This window comes from Trichinella spiralis (assembly GCF_000181795.1).
Source record: "Trichinella spiralis strain ISS 195 chromosome Unknown Scfld2, whole genome shotgun sequence".
Taxonomy (NCBI): Eukaryota; Metazoa; Nematoda; class Enoplea; order Trichinellida; family Trichinellidae; genus Trichinella; species Trichinella spiralis.
Window position 1 is genome coordinate 5,158,596 of NW_003526941.1, and position 21,806 is coordinate 5,180,401.

At 33.1% G+C, this 21,806-nt stretch overlaps 5 protein-coding genes across 5 annotated transcripts; 2 read left to right on the forward strand and 3 right to left on the reverse strand.

The window, feature by feature from the left end:
• The first annotated feature begins 551 nt into the window (after positions 1-551).
• On the forward strand, positions 552-2,265 carry Tsp_05753 (voltage-dependent anion-selective channel). Its single transcript, XM_003379965.1, has 4 exons — positions 552-615; positions 1,378-1,498; positions 1,722-1,813; positions 2,159-2,265. The coding sequence occupies exons 1-4, from the start codon at positions 552-554 to the stop codon at positions 2,263-2,265; spliced, it is 384 nt and encodes a 127-aa protein (XP_003380013.1).
• Positions 2,266-2,579: 314 nt separating this feature from the next.
• On the reverse strand, positions 2,580-5,077 carry Tsp_05752 (putative PAN domain protein). The gene is made up of 8 exons (XM_003379966.1): positions 4,855-5,077; positions 4,019-4,276; positions 3,725-3,903; positions 3,521-3,654; positions 3,288-3,457; positions 3,135-3,219; positions 2,924-3,080; positions 2,580-2,855 (listed from the first exon to the last, which is right to left on the reverse strand). The coding sequence occupies exons 1-8, from the start codon at positions 5,075-5,077 to the stop codon at positions 2,580-2,582; spliced, it is 1,482 nt and encodes a 493-aa protein (XP_003380014.1).
• A 1,638-nt stretch (positions 5,078-6,715) lies between these two features.
• Tsp_05751 (hypothetical protein) lies at positions 6,716-14,595 on the reverse strand. Its single transcript, XM_003379967.1, has 23 exons — positions 14,519-14,595; positions 14,046-14,196; positions 13,877-13,989; positions 13,736-13,802; positions 13,396-13,553; positions 13,115-13,344; positions 12,927-13,044; positions 12,083-12,741; positions 11,135-11,520; positions 10,287-10,394; positions 10,128-10,229; positions 9,939-10,078; positions 9,628-9,808; positions 9,312-9,472; positions 9,070-9,238; positions 8,917-9,021; positions 8,675-8,860; positions 8,397-8,602; positions 8,219-8,316; positions 8,014-8,132; positions 7,571-7,932; positions 7,329-7,508; positions 6,716-6,770 (listed from the first exon to the last, which is right to left on the reverse strand). The coding sequence occupies exons 1-23, from the start codon at positions 14,593-14,595 to the stop codon at positions 6,716-6,718; spliced, it is 4,131 nt and encodes a 1,376-aa protein (XP_003380015.1).
• A 620-nt stretch (positions 14,596-15,215) lies between these two features.
• Tsp_05750 (proliferating cell nuclear antigen) lies at positions 15,216-16,687 on the forward strand. Its single transcript, XM_003379968.1, has 7 exons — positions 15,216-15,329; positions 15,602-15,708; positions 15,862-15,959; positions 16,021-16,088; positions 16,146-16,290; positions 16,355-16,534; positions 16,596-16,687. The coding sequence occupies exons 1-7, from the start codon at positions 15,216-15,218 to the stop codon at positions 16,685-16,687; spliced, it is 804 nt and encodes a 267-aa protein (XP_003380016.1).
• A 266-nt stretch (positions 16,688-16,953) lies between these two features.
• Tsp_05749 (U1 small nuclear ribonucleoprotein C) lies at positions 16,954-21,139 on the reverse strand. Its single transcript, XM_003379969.1, has 9 exons — positions 21,089-21,139; positions 20,854-20,962; positions 20,697-20,801; positions 20,545-20,643; positions 19,041-19,393; positions 17,725-17,860; positions 17,543-17,657; positions 17,280-17,490; positions 16,954-17,055 (listed from the first exon to the last, which is right to left on the reverse strand). Exons 1-9 carry the CDS (start codon positions 21,137-21,139, stop codon positions 16,954-16,956), a joined length of 1,281 nt encoding a protein of 426 aa, XP_003380017.1.
• Between the last annotated feature and the right edge of the window lie 667 nt (positions 21,140-21,806).

A 21,806-nucleotide genomic window follows, 5' to 3' on the forward strand; every position in this document is an offset into this window, starting at 1 on the left:
TGCATAATTATTGCTGCAATGAAAAACTGTTGCTGTACCTGATAACTTTGAAAATAATTTTGAAATATTTTTGTTAAAATAATTCGAAAAAAAGCATTTAATAATAATTGATCTAATAATTTCTCTTTATATTTTTTAAACCACTTTCAATAATTTTTCGGATTTATATTATATTTTTACTCATAAATATTTATTTTACTTAGATGAAATTTAATTTTCAATAAGGATTATTGATTTTTTTATTTTTTTAATTTTACGTTAATAATTATCATAAATGCAAACATATTTTTAAAGTAGCTTAATCTTGATTTTCAATTTAGCATTACTGTAGCTATGTCACGATCAGTTCTTTGTTCATTGTTGTCTGTGTTGTTTACGTCTTGTTGTTCATCGCGTTTAAAGTTTTGGTTATCAATTTTTAAGAAGTGAACATTCTCATATTACATTCTAACGTAATACTTACTCACTTTATCATTTCTTGGTATCAGTGTATCATCATGAACGCTTCTTTTCAGTGCCTGATTTAGTCTGACTTTACCCTAGCAAACAAAATGAAAGTGCCATTTTATAATACTGTTGCCCAAGATGCCCTGAATGTTTTACAACAGAAGAGTAGTAAGTAACTGTTTTTTCATGTTTCATTTTGTTTTGTCTATTGTTTCTTGTATTATAACTGTTGTTTTAAAATTCTTATATGAATACGAATTTGCGGTATTTATATATTATTTATATCACACTATATTATTTATTTTTTTGTCACGCCGCATAATTTGTAGAATGTATAGGGAACTTGAATTTTGGACTAATTTTTCTCCGAGCTATCTGATTGGTTGATGAATTTTATTGGTTCTTCTTTCATTGGCTTAAAATGTTTTCCTGTGATTCGTCCACATGCAAATTTTCCCGATTTGCATATGACGCTTGCAATTTCATTGACGCATATCTCTCGAAAAAATTAGCTAAGTTACTTAACATATTTTTATAATATTAACATTAACCTTAACATATAAAAACATAAGTCAGTTAGAATGCGATGGGGAAAATTTCTTCCAAGTTGAAGCAGTGTTAAAATTCTTTCATCAACGTAATTATATGATAGAACATATTTCGTATAAACATGAAATATTAATAATTTTGATTTCAGTAATAATACGTACGTTCAAATAATACTTTTTGCTGTTTTTTAGAAACAGGAAGTTTTAATATTTCTTACTTATCCTCACCTGAAAGTTACCTGAAATTGGAATCTGGAATGTACCATGCAATTTTGGACAATGTGGTCAAAGGTTACATGGCTGGGACCTATACGATACCTGATCAAAGTGAAATACAAGTTTTTTTAATTTTATAAAGCGATTGATTATTTTGATTTTGAAGATATCGCTATCAAGGAAAGTTGGAATACTGATAACTCAATTACCACATCAATGATAGTCAAGGATAGATTCGTGCCTGGCTTGACGTTGAAGGGCGATTACAAACAATGGGTGCATTCGAGGTGAGAATTTGAATTTTGTATAATTTTCCGACTTATTGATTCATATTTATATTAGAAAGACTAATATGGAATTTTCGGCGAAATATGCAAATGATTTCATCGCAGCGGATGCGCGCCTTCACTGCTCTTTATCATCGATGAAGTCCGAACTAAGTGCTGTGTGGAAGTAATGATTGTTTTTCCCTTTTTTCTTCATTCACTTCATTGATTCTTTTTCTTGCAGAATAGATAACTGGCTGCTAGGCTGTCAAGTCGGCATAGATTTACCAACAATGAACATGACGAATACCAACATTATGTTAGGTTACAAGTCTGGTAATTCTTGCATACAGACTTACTCGTAAGTTTTATTTAAAATAATTTTCTAAAAATTTCAATAAGAGAAAAAAAATTATAGGAATAATTGTACGGAATACGGCGGTATCATTTACCATAAAGTTAATGAACGAATGAAATTGGCATCTTCTGCTGTTTGGAACTCAGAGGAGCCTGGAAGCACTTTTTCGGTCGGCATGGAATGCAAATTGACGCCCGAAACAACAGTGCAAACAAAAGTGGCAACTAACAACGAATTTAGTTTTACCATCATGCAGCAGCTGAGCAGCGGTAATCATTCTTTTAATCGTGTTATTTCAAAGTTGATGTTGTATTGTTTTTTAGCTTTAAAACTGGGCGTCTACTCAAAGTTCAAATTTTCAAATTTCTTGGATAGTCAACAACAAATAGGATTTGGAATATCTTATGAGCAGCCGCACAGTTGTTGTTGAAAAGAATGAATTACGCTGTATCAGCTGAGAAGTGAAAATTGGATTCAGTCTAGCATATTTGTTTAGCCTTGTTCGTTTCCTCCCTCATGCTATACTGAATTGAAAAAAAAACTGTTTGAACAAATAATGAACGTTAGTTGTATTTTTGGAAAACAATAAATTAAATTTTATCTTCGGAGCATGTTGTATACAGTGTGAAAACAGCGATCAAACAACGACAGTGTATGTATATATATATATAATCAGAACTGAAATTTAGCTAGTTAAACACAGAAATAATGTAACTTTAACGTGATTTACCTCCAATAAAGTTGTTATGATTGCATGGTAGCATGAAGCCGTCGTCGATAACGCCAAGTTAATGCAAAGCCAACTACTGCCAGCAGAACAATCGCCACAGAGCCGTACAGCACAGATCCAAGCTGCTTTGTCTGACCTCGACGGTTGTACTTGAAATGCACTGTCTGATTTACAGTAACCGTTTCCAATTGGTCTTCAGCCGCGTAAAGATGCTTTCGCTTGCGTTTTCCGCTGTGATTATTGTCATTTTCAACTGTCGGCTGATCATGCAACTGTCGCTCACAGTTACTCTATTATTATGGATGAAAATTATCAATGAAATCACATAAAATATATGCAAATATGCGTGTAAACGTACAAGTGGACAGTTGGTTTCACAAAAGTTAACATTGCAGTAGAGGTTCAATCGCTTTTTCCAATTCGATGTGACGCCACGAAATTCAGCTCTTTGCACCCGTCGATGATTGCTATAGGATGGAAGAAATCTGCTCATAATTCTCAGATTGCTTGGACAGCTAAAAGATTATTTGAGAAAATAAAAAATCTACAGACATTTCACTACATTTTACCCTCGTTCATCGATAAGAATCATCTTCTGACCAGATTCGTACGCAATGCAAGAGGAGACAAAAAATGGTTGTTGAATTTCATCTCCTTTAACATAAAAAATTGCATAATAATGCACACCTTTCTTTTTCAATTAATCTGTATGCATTATTTACTTTCTAAGCCGATCTCTACGAACAGCTGTTGTCCCATTTCTGCTTCCGTGACAATATTGCCATCAGTATCGACAATACGCATGAATGCTTGCGGTATGCTGTTCTTGTTAACGACAGTTTCGCGAAACAATGGCATTGACGGTTTTCGAAATTTTGCACTCTGAGGGGCTCTATAATTCAGAAAAATGAAAATCAAAAAAGTAGCAAAATCAACCACACAAATTTCTGCGCACCTGACGTCAACTGAATTTTCAATGGCGTGCTTAACCGGCCCATAACTACATATAAGCTTGTACATTCGATCTTTGGTTGTCCATACAACATCATGATATTGTAATTTAACAGTAGCTGATACTACGTTTCCAGTCTATAAGAATAAAAATACCCGTTTAAGATACGTATCAGACAATGGAAGAAAAAAAGTTTTAATCACTTACTTCATAAGTAATTCCGCACTTTGACTGTCCAACAATTGGTAAAGAGATGTTAAACTGAAAACGCTTTTTCACATCAAAGTGACACTGTCTGCTACCGTTCATGGATACAACTTTCCCATCGAAAACGTGGTCACTTCGAAATTGAGCTCGCATTTCAGAACGTTCACACAACACTCGAACTAAATACACATTATATATATATATATATATATAAATATATATTCACTGTAACATGCAAAAATGCTATAATAATATATTCATTAGTTTATTATATATTAATTCCTTCAAGCTTACCATCCATGCATTCACTGATTTGCATATAAGGCATAAGCTGAGCGCTGCTGTTGGGCAAATGCATCGTGATGAACGTATCATCCGGCCCGAAACGGCATTTTTGAGTTTGAATGTCGTAAACAAAACTGCGACAAATAAAAGCTACATTTTGAAGACACGCAAGTCTGCAAGCCTGTTCATCAACAGTATGTTTCTCGTTGTAAGCCAGTGCTGGAGCTATGCCATGCTGTGAGGAAAATTCGCATTCGTTATAAGGCTCTAAAAATATTATTGTTTCAATGAATAGAATAATTAATACATTAATTATTTATGTATTCAAATTCAAATAACTCAATCCTTACTTCTTTAATAACCATAATTAAAATGAACTTAAGAAATAAATAAGTAAACTTCATTTTGCACTTAAAATTTATTTTCTTCCATATTTCGCATTAATTTATGGTAAATTAAATGTATTTGGAATACAAATCTGAACAACTATTTCAATTTAATTTAATTTTACAATGTTTTCATTTACTGTAGAGCCCTCTATTTTATTAATGCAATTCAAAATATTTCTTCCTATTCTTTTGAACTGCCCAGTGTAGATAAGGCCATAGCACAGAAACATCAACATCTAAGCTTGCATACTATACTGTGAGATTGGTAAACTTTTCGGCTACACACGACTAACTGCAAATATTTATCGGCTCACATACAGTATCAATAAATCAATCAGGATCAATTTCTATTATAACATAAAAGTTGCCAAATTAAAATTTACATAAAATTCACAATTAGAAAAGAAACGTTTCGTTTTTAATATAAATAAATAAATAAATAAATAAACAGCTTACCTGAAACACACTGATTTTCCAAATAGACTTCTTCAGAACGACCAGCATGAAAGTCGAATGGCATGCTGCGACGATCATATTTGCTGATATGACAATTTCTCGTTACGTAATTGTAAACCGCCGAACGGCACTGGAAATGATTTTCCATCGAGCACAACGTCTCACACATCGCCAAACTGTCCACACGATGCACATCGTCAATGCGATCCAATCTGATAGACATTTTAGGCAATATGTCGAATCGCCACAGGCGAGAGCATCTTGGTGCACCTTTGCAAAAAATAAAACGATGCCAACAATTTTCAAGATGTACATTCAAAAAATGAAACCTTCCAATTACTTTGCAAACAAACTTTTCGAAATACCATACTATCATGGTCAGTTTTTAAATGTTTTCTAAATAAATCAGCATCGTTTCCAGATAAATAGCTATATTGGACACAGGAAAGTTGACGAAGATTCAGCACGTAGACAAAACATCGACGGTCATCTTCAAAAATAAAATGCCATAAATTTTAAATTAAAAAATTTAAATTTTAACAAATAAACCTAAACATGAATGATGACAATATTGAAAAAAGTCACGACCCCCTTGAGACCGTTCCCGTCGAATTACATATGAAGCCAAACGATCGGACAATCTGAAGCCAACGTAGCGTTCAAAATCATCATGACATCCTATATGCAATAGAGCAAAATCAACCGTGAAATAGTGGATCATTTAAAAAAAAAATTAAATCCTTTCTCATACCTGCAGAAATGCCGAAATTTGAATAAAATAGCAAGATGAGCACTGACCAGAGCATATCGACCCGCTACGCATCATTGGAATGGCATAAGTCAAGCAAAAGGTGGTCGATCGTCGCCGGCAAGTGTGATGAAATGAGTGATGTAGCAACTTTTTAAAAAAGCCACTCGAACTTTGCAGAGACTGAAAATCAAGCTTGCAGTTCAAAGAACTTTCCACTCATACCACTATAGTGCAGTCAATCACCTTTTCACACGGTTCCCGGCTTCTTTTCAGCCCACAGCCCACTTTTGACCGCGATAGTCTAGCGGGGACGTTCACCCAACTGTTTCCGTCCACATACTGCGTTCAATTTATCCACCTGATTGTTCAGAAATTTCTCGACCCAATTCTTCCAATACCCCTCTCCACTGGCACATCCTCATACTTAATATCCTCTTTGATTTTAATTTTCTTCCTTCTTCACTTTTCATCAATTGCATTGCTTGAAATGGTACATTTCTGCTTTTTCCATTCATATATTATTGCTCAAGTAAATTTTGTTGTATCAATTCCAACAACAAAACAACAACAATAATGATAACAATGCCAATGACTACAATAATAACAGCCCTGCACTGCAAATGTCGTTGGCATGAGGTGTCACCTCAAAAGATGTTACCTTGGAAGTTAAATGTTCAACCGGATCATATTCATGCTAGCCGTTTAACCTGAATTTGCCCATCCATCACAATTACAACAATAGTACTCAATAATCGCCAAACATTGCGCAAACAATTATCAAAAACTAGCTATGCCATTCTTCAATAAAAGCAATAATGTTAGAGAAAAAAATTAAAATAAAAAGAAGGAAATTATCCATGGGTCATAGTTGAATAAAAGAATTGTCGTTCAAGTTTGCAAAGTTTGCATACAATTCATTTCATTTTGTGACAAAGTTCATCAACAGCTAAGAAGAACATTGTGAAAAAGCTGCGTCTTTCTATCACACTTATTGAACAATATGCAAATTAAAATTATGCAAAAACGATTAAATTCTGATGAGCCATTTTAAATTTGATCATAAATTCATTAACATTTACATAAAATTTGCCATGTTTCGTACGTCACATTTCAAGATGTACATCGAAGTGTAACGTACTCTGCTTGCTCAGTGCTGCTGATGCTGCTGAAAATAAGACAAACACAAACCAAATATACATTAGCCAACAAAATAAAAAAACAAACAGATAATGAAGAAAGAGGAATACAACCCGATGCTATTAAAAAAATCCTCATAAACAACTCATAAAATTTCCCTTATCATTATCACATTCGCTATTATTACAATAACATTATATATATATATGCTCATAAATAAATGTTGATTCATTTCATTATTCATAAAAGAAAGATTTGACTGAATTGTTAATTTTAAAAAAGTAAAAAAGTAAGTAATGAATGTAAATAGTCAAACCTGGGAATCATTTTTCTAATCTTGATACACTGCGAATGTTCACGTATCACCACCATGCAGTTCATTACAATCGTGGATGATTCTCTTATTCAACAAATAACAATATCCATCCACATGCTTGCTGGTAACAAAAGGTTGCTTTGAACTTGTCACATTTGGTGCTATTACTGTCAGGCTTTTCCTGCTATTTCCAAGTAAATTTCATTATATACATTTTTTTACAATTTGATTAATTTGTTAAAAAATAGAAAAAGAAAAAATAAATCAAACCTGACTAAAAAAGGAGATGAATTCAACTGAAGGCATGTTCGAAAAGGCAATGAAGAAAAGTCGACGGTTCCGAAAGAATTAACATTTACATCGACAAATAATTCTGCATCAGACAGCCAAATGGTGCGTTGTGATTTTGGCATATGCAACGAAAAAGAGGTATCAACGTAAGCTGACACTCTAAAAATATTTTTAAAAAAAGTTTAAGCAATTCTTCTTCATTTTTTCACAACAAAACATACACTGCATTCATATTCGCATCTGCATTGAGATACCACATGCTTATGTATACTGAACCAGATACATCTAGCCATAAAAATATACTGCATACTGCAGTCAATATCAGACCATTGACAAGTGGTAAGCGTAAAATTGAATTCTGAAGTTGAATGCCAAAATTAGCCACAGTTTTAGGCGTGCCGTCGGCCGACCAAATGGCGTTGTACATAGTTGAATAATTGTTGAATAAACTAATCGACGGCTGATGAACCGAAAATGCAAAAAATAACACTTCAGCAGCGACAGGATTCTCATTTTCAAAACTCAGATCTTTGAAATCACTGCTACTTAGCATGCTTTGCATTCCACTGGAATAAATGCCAAACTACAAATGAAATCAAATAATGAAAACTTTATTGCATCAATATTTGATTTGTAATTTTTATGACATAAACAAATAACATACCGATAGTACTGAATCACTTTTATTTCTGTATTCTAAAATTGTACCCCAAATCGTTCTAGCCAAAATATTGTTTTCAAATTCACCAGCAGCAAAATAAGATGCGAAAATATCATTCGATGCTAAATAATAAAGTACAAAAATGCAATTTTATTCATTTATTAAAAAACACTATTAAGTAAAAACGGAAACCATAATAGATGCTTACCAAAAATTGGTCTAGAAACTGGACTGAAATGCGTAATAGCATGAACAGAGCTTGCAAAATCCCAACCTAATTTTGGCAGCATCTTCATCAGAGTATTTCTGCAAATAAAGTGGACATTTAATTAATATTTTTTAATTTAAAGATTAAAAATAACCTAATTTCTTTGTTATGCTCTAACAAATTCCACATTTGAACAAAACTGTGCACATGAAGTTCTCGATCTCTTCTCCAATTTTCTGTCGCAACTGCATTCAGCAACCATTTGAATGCATGCATTCGGCTAGAGCACAATTTCACAATCAATTTTACTGCCAAAATTCGATCGGATAAACGCTGCTTTGTGGGACACTGATTTGAAAATATACGTTTCAATAATAAAAGAAGCTAAAATAATAAGATAATGAAAAAATACTGAAGACTTATATATGATTAAAGATTGAAAATTTATTTATTTACCTTATCGCTACATGTAGAAAAATGGTCAAAAAGCTTCAAAATTGTACTATCTGTTCCATTTGTTGTGCACAACAATTTAATCAGATGCTCTAGCAAAGGATGCGCATGTTCTCTAAGATTCGCAATTGCACCTAGCCATCTGTTATTTCGATCTTGCAACAACAATGAAAAGAAACGTTCTTTACACTATAATGTTATCCTGAACTGGTTAGCTTCCATTTTTTTTAAAAAGCTTCACATACACGTCTAACTTGATCTCCGTGATGCTTTAGTAGTGTTGTGCGCAGAAGTGATGCAATGCAATAAAGTAAGCTTTCACTTTGAGGATATTTTTTTTCAAAAACTTCCTAAATTTACAATAAAATTTCATCATAATATACATAGAATTCGATTACCAATAGTTGCACACAAAGCCACGGTTCTGGATTTGTCAGATGAGCATGCATGTTAAAATATGCATCAGCAAATGATGCAAATTGATCGCTTTCCAAAATTTTAATTGCTGCCTCGTGACAAGGTTTGGTATTGCAAAGAGCTAATAAATTTAAACATGCCTCCGTCTGCCTGCAAGAAGTTTTTCATTTATACATTCCTCTGAAACTGTTCCATTAATTGCAATAAATAAATCAAGATTCACCTTGATTGAACGGCATCGCATGTGAAAAGAAATTTATGCAATTTTTCTGCAGACGCACTGTTCACAATTTTCCAAAATCTGTTAAAAGATCTTAATCGGGAATCGGCGTTTGGATGAAAATCTGACGAAATTTCCTTGTACACAGAATCACAAGTTAAAGTCTAAAATAATCATTTGCTTACACTTGCTAAAATTAAACCAAACACATTGCTAATTACCGCCTCTTATCATACAGAAAATAATGTTCTCATAACTACCTTATTTTTAATGCTCAATATTAATGCAAATATTTTTAAAAGAATAAAAAAATTACAACCTCGCTCTCTTTCAAATTTTCAGTATGTTGAGTGTGCCAAGTTTTTGATAAAAATGAAAGTATAACATCGTCGCTAGTTTTTCCTTGTAGCATCCATTTTTCTAAAATTTTGCTTATGCCAACATTACAATCACGAAATAAAGAAAAAATCTTACTTCCTGTCCAGTTTTCTACGCATTTACTAAAGTTGGATTCAATTTCACAGTTATCTACTGCTGATAAAAATATCTCACTTTCCCAAGTAAGTTGATTTCTATTAAACGATCATTATTTTATACATATAATAACAAATAAATAAATAAATCTCTTACACGTTTCTTATAAACACTGACTGATCATTATACAGCAAGAAAGTAAAGTTTGCATTATTTATTAAAGTGACAGTTTTTGCTTTTGCATTACTGCTGTTGAAAATAACAGACCAATCGTAATAAGGGATAATGCTGATGGCCTGAAAAATACCTTTAGTCTTTTTAATTAAATAACAAGTAAATACTTACTTCAATACGATAATGATGCTGTGGATAGTTATTGAACTGCAAGCAACGTTGAACATTACATTCTAACCTTGTTTCATTTATAACGATTCCGTGTGAAAACCACTTTTAAAACAAAAATTCAATGTAATAGATCTAAAATTCAATTCATTTTTAAATTACCTTTTCAGAATCTACTTTATCAGTGAAAAGATGTGCGAAGATATCAATTAATGACCATTCTTCTTCCATCATATTCTCTTCTTCAAAAAATAACTGCGTTCCTTCTCTCTGCCATATTAATAAAGCATTTTTGAATATAAGCGAGCAAACTTTCTCCTCGTCACACTGCTTGGTATTCTAATTTTGCTCAAAATTAGATTTAAAAAAATCCCAATTTTTAATAAGAAACATTTTACTAGGATTGGGGAAATGAACAAAAAACGCTGATTGGTCGATTCTGGTTTAAAAACTGAAATTTTCAAATCTATATCCACCCTAGTCACGTGTTGAATAGCTGGTAGCCAAGAACCAATTACGTTAACCTCAGTACGAAAGTGAACGTTGTAGGAAAAATTGTCGGCAAAAAAACAACATCCAATTATCAAATGCGCTAAAAATAAATAAACACTGCTTATAATAATATAAATTTAATTGTTGAACTGTAATAAAGTGCGAAATTTGTTACATACCAATTTTCAATAAATAAATGGTCAAAATTCCCCATATTCGATCCATCGCCATTATCTTTCTTTAGCGGTTCACTTTTAGACAAGTATGCAAAAATTCAAATACAACACATAGGAGCCCATAATCCGACGAACGTTCGTAACGTCAGTTGATAGACAGTTGCCGAAAAATGTACATCAAGTTAAACGGAGATGCATTCTGTACTCCATTATCTCTTAAACAATGATAACATCTTGAGTAAAAGCGTCACAATATTGACAAAATGATTCATTTTTGAAAGAAATACAACTTGAACGACAACAGAAAGATAAAGTTTCTCAAATTGATTAATTTCTTTTCACCAGAAACAACTGCAGTGCTTCTTCATCGTCAACAATGTCCATTTTTGGCAAGGGGACTTCAATTCCATTTTCATAATAAGCACCACTTCTCAGATTTGGTAAGCAAGCTGTCCAAAGCACATTTGCAGCTCCTTCAGCAGGAGTGAGGAGAATGTATTTTGAAAAAGCTGACTTTAAAAAACGTTGATTTAACCAGCTGGTGTGACGATAAAGTCGAGTATGCACCACGCCTGGGTGTAAAGAACAGCATTTAAAATTTGCCGTTTGCATCTTCAGTTTGGCAAGCATTTGCATGTAGTATGATAATGCCAATTTAGAATTTGCATATGACAAGTAACTGCAGTATGCATACTTTCGACAGTAATTGTTTGAATAATTTGAACCACCTGGAAGTATCATCAAATTAATTTACATCCCTATACTGAAAATACAATTAAAAAAACAAGTTACGTTTGTTAACAAACGGAATAGGTTATTTAACTTTAAAATTGAAAATTACATTTTAAAAATATTTTCAAGTGAAATTTTCTTCAGTTCTTTATTAGCAAAGAGGATCAATATTGTTCGGTAAAAAATAATGTTATGCAACACAATTACTGTAAAAATTAAAGAAAAATCAAGTAAATTCATTACCACTTTCATGCATAATTTGAAAATTGTAAACTGTAGAATTCAAAACAAGTCAATTTATTGCAAGTAAATTATTTTTGTTTACTTTGAAAAGTAATACTATTAATTCGTAAACATTATTAACTTGAATAAATTTATACTGTTGTTGATGCGGGTCTTCGAGAATCCCATGAACAATTATTAAACTAATGCATTTAGATTTTTATAAATAAAACCTTTACATTTAAAGAAACACTCATTATTATAAACGTAACTTGAACAGATACTAAACACTGTGTGTGCATAACGTTTGATAAAGTAGAAAATGAAATATCATACCATTGTAAAACCAATTTTGGTTCAACGAAGCAGCAAAAAGCTCAGTCGAGCTGACAGAAATTATTCTACCAAATCCATCATCCTCAGCCGCTCTGCATACAAGAGTTTGCAGTGAATTCGTCACCACAGTTGGTGCTATGAAATTTACCATCCACTGCAGTTCCACATTTTTCACTTCAGCGAACGGCGTCAACATCACAGCAGCATTATTAACAAGCAGGTTCACTTTGTCGTATTTTCTTTTCAACTTTTCAAGAAAACTTTGAATACTGTTCAACGAACTGAAATCGACCACTTCGATTACCAAACTGTGCTCATCAGCAATCTCTTTGAAAAGTTCCCTCAAAACAGTGATCATGTCCACATCGTATACAGTAGCCACCACAGTCCAGTTGTATTGCAAAAGAATGCGCACTAGCTCGCAGCCGATGCCGCCCACATCCGCTCCTGTAATAATCGCAGTTCGGTTATGAATTTTCGACATTTCCGATAAATATTTTTCAAAGCACAGTTTTTTCCAAAAAAACATCTGCTGTATCACTGCTCGAACTGCAATTGCATAGAAGTGGAAAAAATGAAAAATGTTCAGAAAAATCAGCAGAAAGAAGTAGATCATGTTTTCCAATATGTGTTTTTTCAGTAGCCAATAAACATGCAAACTGAAAATGTTGCCCAAATGGATATTCTATAACAGTTTAAAAATTAAATTAAAATAAATGAACATTCCCGAATGCACAAAAACGCAGCAATGAAGAACAAGTAAGGTGTAACAAGACACTTTCAAGTAAATCTCTAAAACCATCGAGCAGCATGAAATTTAATAGAATTTCAAAAGTCAGATTACTGCAATGCAATCTTTTTCCAATTCTCATTCTTCAACGTTGTGAGCTCTTTCTCGTGTTTATCAAAAAAACTACCAAATTTGATCAATGGCAGAGCAACAGATTTACACTGATCAACAGCTTAAAAGTGAGAAAATGAAAATTTCTCGAGTAAAATGCTTTCGTAAAACGAAAAGAATAAAATTATTACCACTGCACAATTCAGCGTCGCTGTTGAATCGTTGCAAGTTTGATTCAACTCTTTTAAAGCAATTTGCTTCAAATAAAAACAGTATGACTGGATTTGATTTACACTTTTGAACAACATACAACAGACCCTCTGCCAATATGTGATCGAAGACAGGACCATCACATTTCAATACTGTCTCTTGAAAATTCCACTTGGAAAAGTCAATCTGTGCTACCAGACACGCTGATACGCTAAATAAGAAAACTGAAAAATGCAAAACAGTCAAACATGCGTCAGCTTACTTGAAAAATGACAATACAAAACACTGATCATCAACGACCAATTTTGAAATTTCAGCATCAACAGGTATAACACTATTTAACCGCTTTAACGACTCTCGGTAATTGTACAAATAAATCAATTTGCCGATGGGCAGCTGCCAGATTCCAATAGTTCCATCCTAAAACCAATCTTTTACATTTTTATCACAGCTTTACTTGTAAAAGATTTTAAAAACAAAACATCTTTAAACTTCAAAACTTATACAACAGTAAACATTCATAAACAGTAAATCATAATGACAACCTTACGATTCACTACAGTACTAAATAAACAATAAAAATAAATTATCATTTTTCTTACCCCTGAAGCGGACATTAAAAATGACAAATGTTCATCAACTTTCATCCAACCGAGACTACGTACAAAGCTAAAACATGGTCAAACGTCTTAAACTCGTCATATAGTCTTTCAATTAAGGGGAAAATTAATAATAATACTTACTCTTTATGCCCCACGCAGAACGTCTCGATATTGTATGTATTCGGAAAATTACTCACTCGTATACGATTATCACGATCACAAGAAACTATATAACGCAAATCGGGAGAAAATACCTAAAAATTTCATAATGAATCACAATCAGTATTTCATTCAAAACTGCATTAGAAACCAAATCAAGTATCATTGAAATATGTCCAAGTAAAACTGACGGTTTTGAAGATGGGGGCTCAAATTGATAAACATTTCCAGCACGATCAGCGATGATAACAGATTGGCCATCGTTGATAAATACCAATGAGGTTGCCTGTTTTGGCGTAGTGCTAAATTGTAAATTTCAATTAAGAAAAGATAAATTTGAAATATCATTATAAACCAATACCAATGAAAAATTTGAATTTTACGTCGGATGTCAAAAATTTGCAAACGCTTTCTACTATCACAAACGGCAAACAAACCGCATTCATCCAGCGCTAAGGCTAACAATTCAATTTCAACTTCTGTGCTTTTCTTTTTTTCTTCATTATTTTCGGACATTTCTTCTGAATTTAGTGCAAAAACTGACAATTCTGATTCCCCATCTCTGCCAAAAATAATCATCATTCATAATAAAATCATTTACAGTTGTTTAATCAATCAACTTACAATTTTGATTCCAAACTGTACGCCTTACTACCAACCGCCAACACGGCGAAGGATAATGTTTTCCGAAATAAAGACATTTTAAAAAAATTTTAACAAAACAATCTTTCACAAATTAAAAATTGCATAGATTAATTTATTTACAAACATCAGATATTTTTACAATTCCAAAATATTTTAAAATTTTCAAAAATTTCCAACCATACAAAAGACTAAACAGTAAAGTAAAAGAATTTACAAGTACGTTAATTTTTACAGAAAACATGTAGGTAGAATTACTAAAATGTTTGAATTCAAGTAAGATAATTTTTAACTACCTAAAAATAGAAATTTCAACATTCTTAATATATTTAAAAAATTTTTTAATTAATGAAATACAATTTTTGACAGTCTTACGCAAAAACATTAACAACTTTTTTTACGTTTATCTTAAAAATTTAAAATTTAATTCATTAAATTACTTTATTAGTATTAAATTATCTTTACTTTCATTCTTCATTAATAATTAATTTATTTAAAAAAATTACCGTAACACTTTCTAAATTTGTAGGTCATAAGCGGGAACTTTTTGTCATAAATACTGTAACCAATCAAGTATATTCGGAAAATCATTTCTAGTGCTGTTGTATCTTGTGGTGATAGCGTGTGACTGCAGTTTTCATTCTAACATTCTGACTGTACAACTCGATTGTCTTTAAGCATGTTTGAAGCAAAATTAGCATCTGCATCTACTTTTAAAAAGGTTCTTGAAGCAATTCGAGAATTGCTCACCGACGCAACATGGGATTGTAGAGAAAGCGGAATTGCTTTGCAGGTAATTTTAATTTTTAGTTTTCTACACATTTCACTTTTGAATCAGAATTTCATATCTGGCAGATAAATTTAACAACTTAAACTTTTTACATTTGATTATCACTTAACTCTTATTTCTTCACTTCTAGGTTGTTCGTTAACTTTCATTAAATTAAAAATTGATTTAGGCTGTAATGCTATCAGATTTTGTTAAAAAGTAAAGTTGAAAAGTTCTAATTGTTTATTCGCAATCTGTTAAAAATTCTGTTTCTTCATTTTATTATTCTAAAACAGGCGATGGACTCTAGCCATGTTGCGTTGGTTGCACTTAAACTTCGCGCCGAAGGTTTCGATGAATATCGTTGTGACCGATCCATTTCGCTTGGCCTAAATTTGACAAAGTATGTTGTTTCCATGACCTACTTTAGTTATTGTTTAAAATCTGAACAGTAACTGATTTTTAGGTACATTCAAATTTAAACTTTTTTGAGAAAGATAATATTCCTTAATAAAAATACATCAATTATGATTGTGAAAACTTTTCTATATTTTAGCATGTCAAAAATTGTGAAGACAGCAGCAAATGATGATAGCTTAGTATTGCGGGCTAAGGAGGATGATGATACTTTAGCTCTGATATTCCAGTCACCAAGTATAGTTATTATTACGTTAGACTGATTGGTAAACTTAATTTTTGAAACGCGACATTTTAGATGAAGATCGTTATTGTCAGTATGAAATTAAGTTGATGGATCTGGATGCAGAACATCTTGGAATTCCGGTAAGAAAACAGTATATGTAAGTAAAATCCAAAATTTCTGTTACTCATTACTTACAGGATACCGAATATGATTGTGTTGTCTCCATGCCAAGCAGTGAATTCAGTCGCATAGTGCGTGATTTGGGACAAATTGGCGAAAGTCTTACCATAACTTGCACCAAAAGTGGTATCATCTTTTCGTCGAAGGGAGATCTTGGCACAGGTGCGTCTTTGTTTTTGATTTAGTATTATGTTGACAATAATTATAACTTACATTTATTTGACAGGTTCGATTACTTTGCGGCAAACAACATATATGGATGATGAGGAGGATAACAAAGGTGTCTCCATCAATATGACGTCACCATGTTGCGTCACTTTCGCTTCCAAGTATTTGAACAATTTTGCAAAGGCATCGCCACTGTCCAACACTGTTCAGCTTTCTTTGTCCAGCGATGTTCCAATTGGTTAGTTCAGAAATCTGTATTGCATATTCCACTTACCACTATTTACAAGTTTCTGCTTTAGTTGTGGAATATAAAATTGAAGATCTGGGCTACATTCGATATTACTTGGCTCCTAAAATTGACGACGACAGCGAAATTAAGACCGAAGCGTGATGCGATCGATGAACTAAATTTTTAAAAATACGAAATAAAATTTGAATGACATATAGAACAGTATAACGAAAGGCACTTTTTAATACACTGTTCATATTTCGAATTGAAATTTTTATAAAACGATAAATAGATTGCAATAGTATTATCATTTGCCTGAATTGAATTGGACATTTTTCGATAATGAACACCAATCCATTTCTGTAAAGAAAAACCGGTAAAAATTCAAGCAAATGACAAATAACAAACGGAAAATAGATGTTCTGCATCTATAAACGAAATAAATCCAACAGTTCAACATATTCTGGTGATGGACTTGGTCCGATTGCTTCACGAAGAATTTCCTGTCCATTTTCACTGATGGGAATTTTCTGAAATTGGAAAATTAACTCTTAAATGCTGCACGGCTACGTTGTTTAAAAGCACAGTTTTCAACCTGGTGATATTCAATCAGAGAATTCAACGAAGAATGGACTATTTGTTTCGAACCAACAAAATGGTAACCTTCTTTAAAGCTGAGCACCATGAAGTGCTTCACCTTAAAGCCGGCTTGATAGGACAACACGTAGCCGCATATTTTCTCACTGATACGTACCAAATAGGCTCCAACTTGTTTTGCATGCAGCAGTCGTTCTGCGTCGGATCTGTTCAATATCCCATGAAACCAAAAAGCAAAAGTCCTCCTATCCATCTCTACACCAGCGGCACGAGGAAACTCCTCCGTTCTGTACCACTGCAATATAGCTGAGCGAGATAGATGAGACTGATCCATTCGAGCTGACACATTTGCAGGCTTTTCGTCATACCTGAAAAAATTCATTTTAACAACGCCATGATAGCAGCCCAACAACAACTAACGTTTTTGGTAATGCTTGAACCCGACTATCGACGCTCAACGTTTGAAGCCAATGCTGCTCTCGAGCTTTCCTAGCCATCGATCGAATCTGCTCTTCAACATCTCGTAAAACATCTTCTATACATTCGAACAACAATGCATTCATTATTTTAAATGACAATAACGAAAAAATGAAAAAGATTACCTGAAACGGGAATTTTCTGTATTCCATTGGCAATGTTCATTTCTTCCATTCTTGCATCGAAGTTGAAATCCAACTCGTCCAAACTGGCATTTCCATTTCCATTATTCGGCAACTGCTTTTCTAGGCCATTCTCTTGCTGAAACAACAGTAAATGCGTGTAATTTCAAATTCCACAAAGTTTTATGCACACTTTATCCCATATAACCGGCATAAGCAGTTCCACATCGCATTTGCTGCTCAATAAAACCGCTGACTACACTTTGATGACGTAAATTTTTAATTGCACCTTCTTTTAAAAATTATTTTTCTACATTCACTGCGGCAGAATTTGATAGCGCAAATAATTACTAGCTCACTTCATTTCTTACAACAAAGCAACAACAATAATAAAAGCAATATAAATGAAGTGAAAGGCAAATATACACTTATTTCTCAAATATTGCATTTTTTGATTTGTCATTACATGCACGCCAAACAGCTCACTTTTATTAACCTTAATTACCAGTTACGATCAAGTTTAAAATTCTTACAGTAAGTCAGCCATCATGACATCATATAAAATTTAGTTACATTACGTAAATACTTGTAAATATTACAAATGACAAAAATTCAACTTTATGAAATTTCGGAAATTTTTTTCCTTTCTTATTTTTACTGCTACAACTACGTCACTTCAACTTTAGCATCCAGTTTCTACATGATAAATTTCTTTTCTCAAATACTAAGCAGTTTTCTTCAAAATGTACATAAAATAGGCTTTTGATTAATTTAAATTAAAACTAATTTTCAGAATAACCTCAACGCTTCAACAATATACCAAAGATAACGTTATTTAGCCGCCGTTTCTGGCATAAACAAAACCAACATCAACTTGCGCCCCAGAGAACTGAATAAACATAATCGTCAGACGCCGTCGGTACAACAAAGGACAACTACAACAAATAAATAAATAAAATGATCGTAACGTACAAAAGTGTCAAACAGTCAGAGAACAGGTTTGCCAGCTTGTTGTTTAAGTACTGCTTGAACAGCGTGCTATAGCAAACTGTGTCCACCTTATAGGCCATTAAGAAGGAAAAAGAAATTTTTCCTGGTTGAAAGTATTATCAGAAAAACGGTGATGCAGTTTATTAGCAATGCAGCAATACAACAACTATTTGCCAGCTAAAGCCGCTATTTTTCAAAAATAAAAATGCTCACTCGTCCAGTGCTCATCTACGTTGTACAATAAATCCTCATTTTCTTACGGCGTCCGTGAACTCGGACGTGGGGAAACTCAAGGTTGACGGATATGAAGAAAATAATGGTCAACTTACTTTGAAAGTTTCACCGTTGAGCTCGTTATTTTTGGCAGAATAAAGTTCACGGTCGGTCATGTCGTCTGGGATGCTTTCGACCGGGCTGCCGCGCTCCTGGTCTTCGCCAAGAACCCAAACACAAGGTTCACCCTTTTCGTCCAAAATCCATTTAACTCGCGTTTCGGAACGCTTAGATACCGTGGCCGGCTCAATCTTCTCAAGCTCCTTTTCTCGTAGCATCCACCGACGCACTTGTTCTTCACGCATCTTACAAAACAGCAGCTGCTTTTGCGACTCATCCAACTCTGCTAGCAACAACGGATCGACGTAAAGATCATTCAGAATCTTTTCCAAAATGCTCATGCCGATCGCTTTATGCACAACAGCAACAATGCATCACTAAAGAAAAATGAAATAATATAAAGTAACAAGAAAAAATATTCAACCAACGAAAACCAATCATCAAATATTGGAATAAAAATTTCTTTTCAAAAAGAGAAAAAAAAGGAAAACTGGGACACTTTGTCCCAAGCAAACAAAGTGAAGAATGAATCCCCACAGTCGCCAGCGCATTGCATCACGACTGTTGGAAAACGCAACCGGACATAAACGGAGCAACGCCAAGCCAGCATCACTTCAAGCCAAGCAAACAGCCAACAAGGCGACACAAACAACCTGTTCTGCACTAATTTAAATCGACACGTATTCACAAAAACAAATGAAGCATTGCGGAAAAACTTTTTTTCCAAAATCAAGCAACAAGCGCAATTTTACCGAAAAAAACAAAGCATTAAACAATTAAACTTACAACAGCCACTGTCAATTGAATTGGATTATAAATTTGTGCAAATAAAAAAATAAAACAATTCTATTCGCACTATTCTGCACTAAGCAGTCAAGAATGACTTGATTAGCAGTCAGGCTAAGCGGTTCAACACCAATGCAAAAAAAAGCAGTCGATGAACACCACCACCACCAGGATTGATTACGAAGGCTGCTTCAAACCAGATGTCTTACTGTTAAAAAATTGAAAATATGCAGGTTTCATTCGCTTAAAAAATAATTTCTAAAATTCAGTTTCAAATTAAAAAACAATTTTGAATTAAAAAAATTTTCAATTAATTTTCAACATATCCATTTTTAGAAATATTTATATTTGACCAAACATAAATTCGCAAATACATTCAGATGGCTGCAAAATTTGAAATTCAAAAATATTTCTTCAAATTCAGCAAATTGTCATCACATTCCCATAGTTCACAACTAGCGACCATTTGAACACTGACATTTTATTTAAGATAAAAAAGTCGCATATATGTGAGAGATTAATAATATCACTGCGCAGGTCGGGGAGGAACTGCTTGCGGCGTTATTTGCATTGGTCTAGGAATCGGACCTGGATGACCACTTCCGACTGGCATAGGTGCACCATGGGGCGGCACTACTCCTTGTATTGGTGGCCGAACAACATTCTCTTAAAAAAATTAATAAAACAAAAAAAACAATTAAATAATTTACTTACGAGGCATGCTTGACATTGGATTTGGTGGCGGAACCATATAAGGAACTCCTGGTGTCATTCCCGGCAAATTCATTCCTTGAGGTGGAATGCCGACAGGCACTACAAAACAAACATTAAACAGGCCAAAATTACAGTATAAAATTTGAGCTCACTTCCTGGAACTGATCCTGGAACCATGGCTCCTGGAGGAATCATAGGTGGGCGCATCATACCCACAATTGGATTTGCTGGAATCTTTCCTTCTTTAAATGCTTTGGCTTAAAACAAACAATTTCAAAAAACATGACATTCGATAACCGAAATTTTTACCAGTTGCGTCCACCAACTTCTGAGCTTGATCTTCCATCCATTGTTGGTAATACATTCGAACGTTTTCTTTGTGCTTTCGACCACTGTTGTGTGTCTTACGAACAGATGGCTGAAATTGTTTATCAAAATCAACACAAATCTCCAATAAATCAACACAAATATAAAATTTTCAAATACTAAATACTATCAAAACTTGATTCCAAAAATGAAGAAAAGAAAAAAAAAATTAACTTACCGAATCATGTGTCAGATGGGTGTCGCAATAATCACAAAAATATTTCGGCATTTCTGACCAGCAACTAAAAAAATTTTAATGCCAAAATTTGAATATAAATTAAAAGTTTCAGATAAAAACAGATAAACAAATATCGGGAAATAGAGACATATAGAACATACATACATAAATACAAGAACACATAAATAAAATATAAAAAGATCATACTTATATTCAAACTGCTTTAAAGGAAATTGCAGTAGAACAACAGCTGCGCTGAAATAAATTACGTTGTAACCTGTTGCATAAAATAAACAGTTTTGTAACTCTCAAGTACTAATGTTTCTGTAGAGCATTCTTGAATAATTTTTCTAAGTTTTGCAAAATTCGAATTTGAACAGCTATCCTAAGTTTACATTATCAAGATATATGTATTTTTTTCATAAAACTTCTTACAACTATGCTGCTTTTCTTTTCGACAGTTTGTACAATTTTAAAACTTATAATTTATTTCGTTGTTTTCTAGCTGATATATTACTTTAATGCCTGAATATCTTTATGTATGCTTATTTTATCATATTACTTTCATCATTTCTAATTAGCGGCTTTTATATATTAGTGCAGATCCTTTTTTTTAAAGAAAAACTTGAATTTTCTAATACAGTGCATTATATAGTATGCTGATATATACTACACTGATATATAGTACAAACGATTAAGCTGTCTTAAAATGATAAGC

Coding starts and splice junctions, on each gene's coding strand:
- Tsp_05750 (XM_003379968.1), top strand. CDS start 15,216: ATGTTTGAAGCAAAATTAGCATCTGCATCTACTTTTAAAAAGGTTCTT. Junction 15,960..16,020: donor TCTGATATTCCAGTCACCAA/GTATAGTTATTA, acceptor GCGACATTTTAG/ATGAAGATCGTTATTGTCAG. Junction 16,535..16,595: donor GTCCAGCGATGTTCCAATTG/GTTAGTTCAGAA, acceptor TTTCTGCTTTAG/TTGTGGAATATAAAATTGAA.
- Tsp_05753 (XM_003379965.1), top strand. CDS start 552: ATGAAAGTGCCATTTTATAATACTGTTGCCCAAGATGCCCTGAATGTT. Junction 616..1,377: donor TGTTTTACAACAGAAGAGTA/GTAAGTAACTGT, acceptor TTGATTTTGAAG/ATATCGCTATCAAGGAAAGT. Junction 1,499..1,721: donor AAACAATGGGTGCATTCGAG/GTGAGAATTTGA, acceptor TTTTTCTTGCAG/AATAGATAACTGGCTGCTAG.
- Tsp_05751 (XM_003379967.1), bottom strand. CDS start 14,595: ATGTCTTTATTTCGGAAAACATTATCCTTCGCCGTGTTGGCGGTTGGT. Junction 8,861..8,916: donor ACGGAGATCAAGTTAGACGT/GTATGTGAAGCT, acceptor ATAACATTATAG/TGTAAAGAACGTTTCTTTTC. Junction 6,771..7,328: donor TCATCTCCTTTTTTAGTCAG/GTTTGATTTATT, acceptor TCTTATTTTCAG/CAGCATCAGCAGCACTGAGC.
- Tsp_05749 (XM_003379969.1), bottom strand. CDS start 21,139: ATGCCGAAATATTTTTGTGATTATTGCGACACCCATCTGACACATGAT. Junction 20,802..20,853: donor GAAGTTGGTGGACGCAACTG/GTAAAAATTTCG, acceptor GTTTGTTTTAAG/CCAAAGCATTTAAAGAAGGA. Junction 19,394..20,544: donor TCCAATGTCAAGCATGCCTC/GTAAGTAAATTA, acceptor TTGTGCATAAAG/CGATCGGCATGAGCATTTTG.
- Tsp_05752 (XM_003379966.1), bottom strand. CDS start 5,077: ATGTCTATCAGATTGGATCGCATTGACGATGTGCATCGTGTGGACAGT. Junction 4,277..4,854: donor GGAAAATCAGTGTGTTTCAG/GTAAGCTGTTTA, acceptor TAATATTTTTAG/AGCCTTATAACGAATGCGAA. Junction 3,904..4,018: donor AATCAGTGAATGCATGGATG/GTAAGCTTGAAG, acceptor ATGTGTATTTAG/TTCGAGTGTTGTGTGAACGT.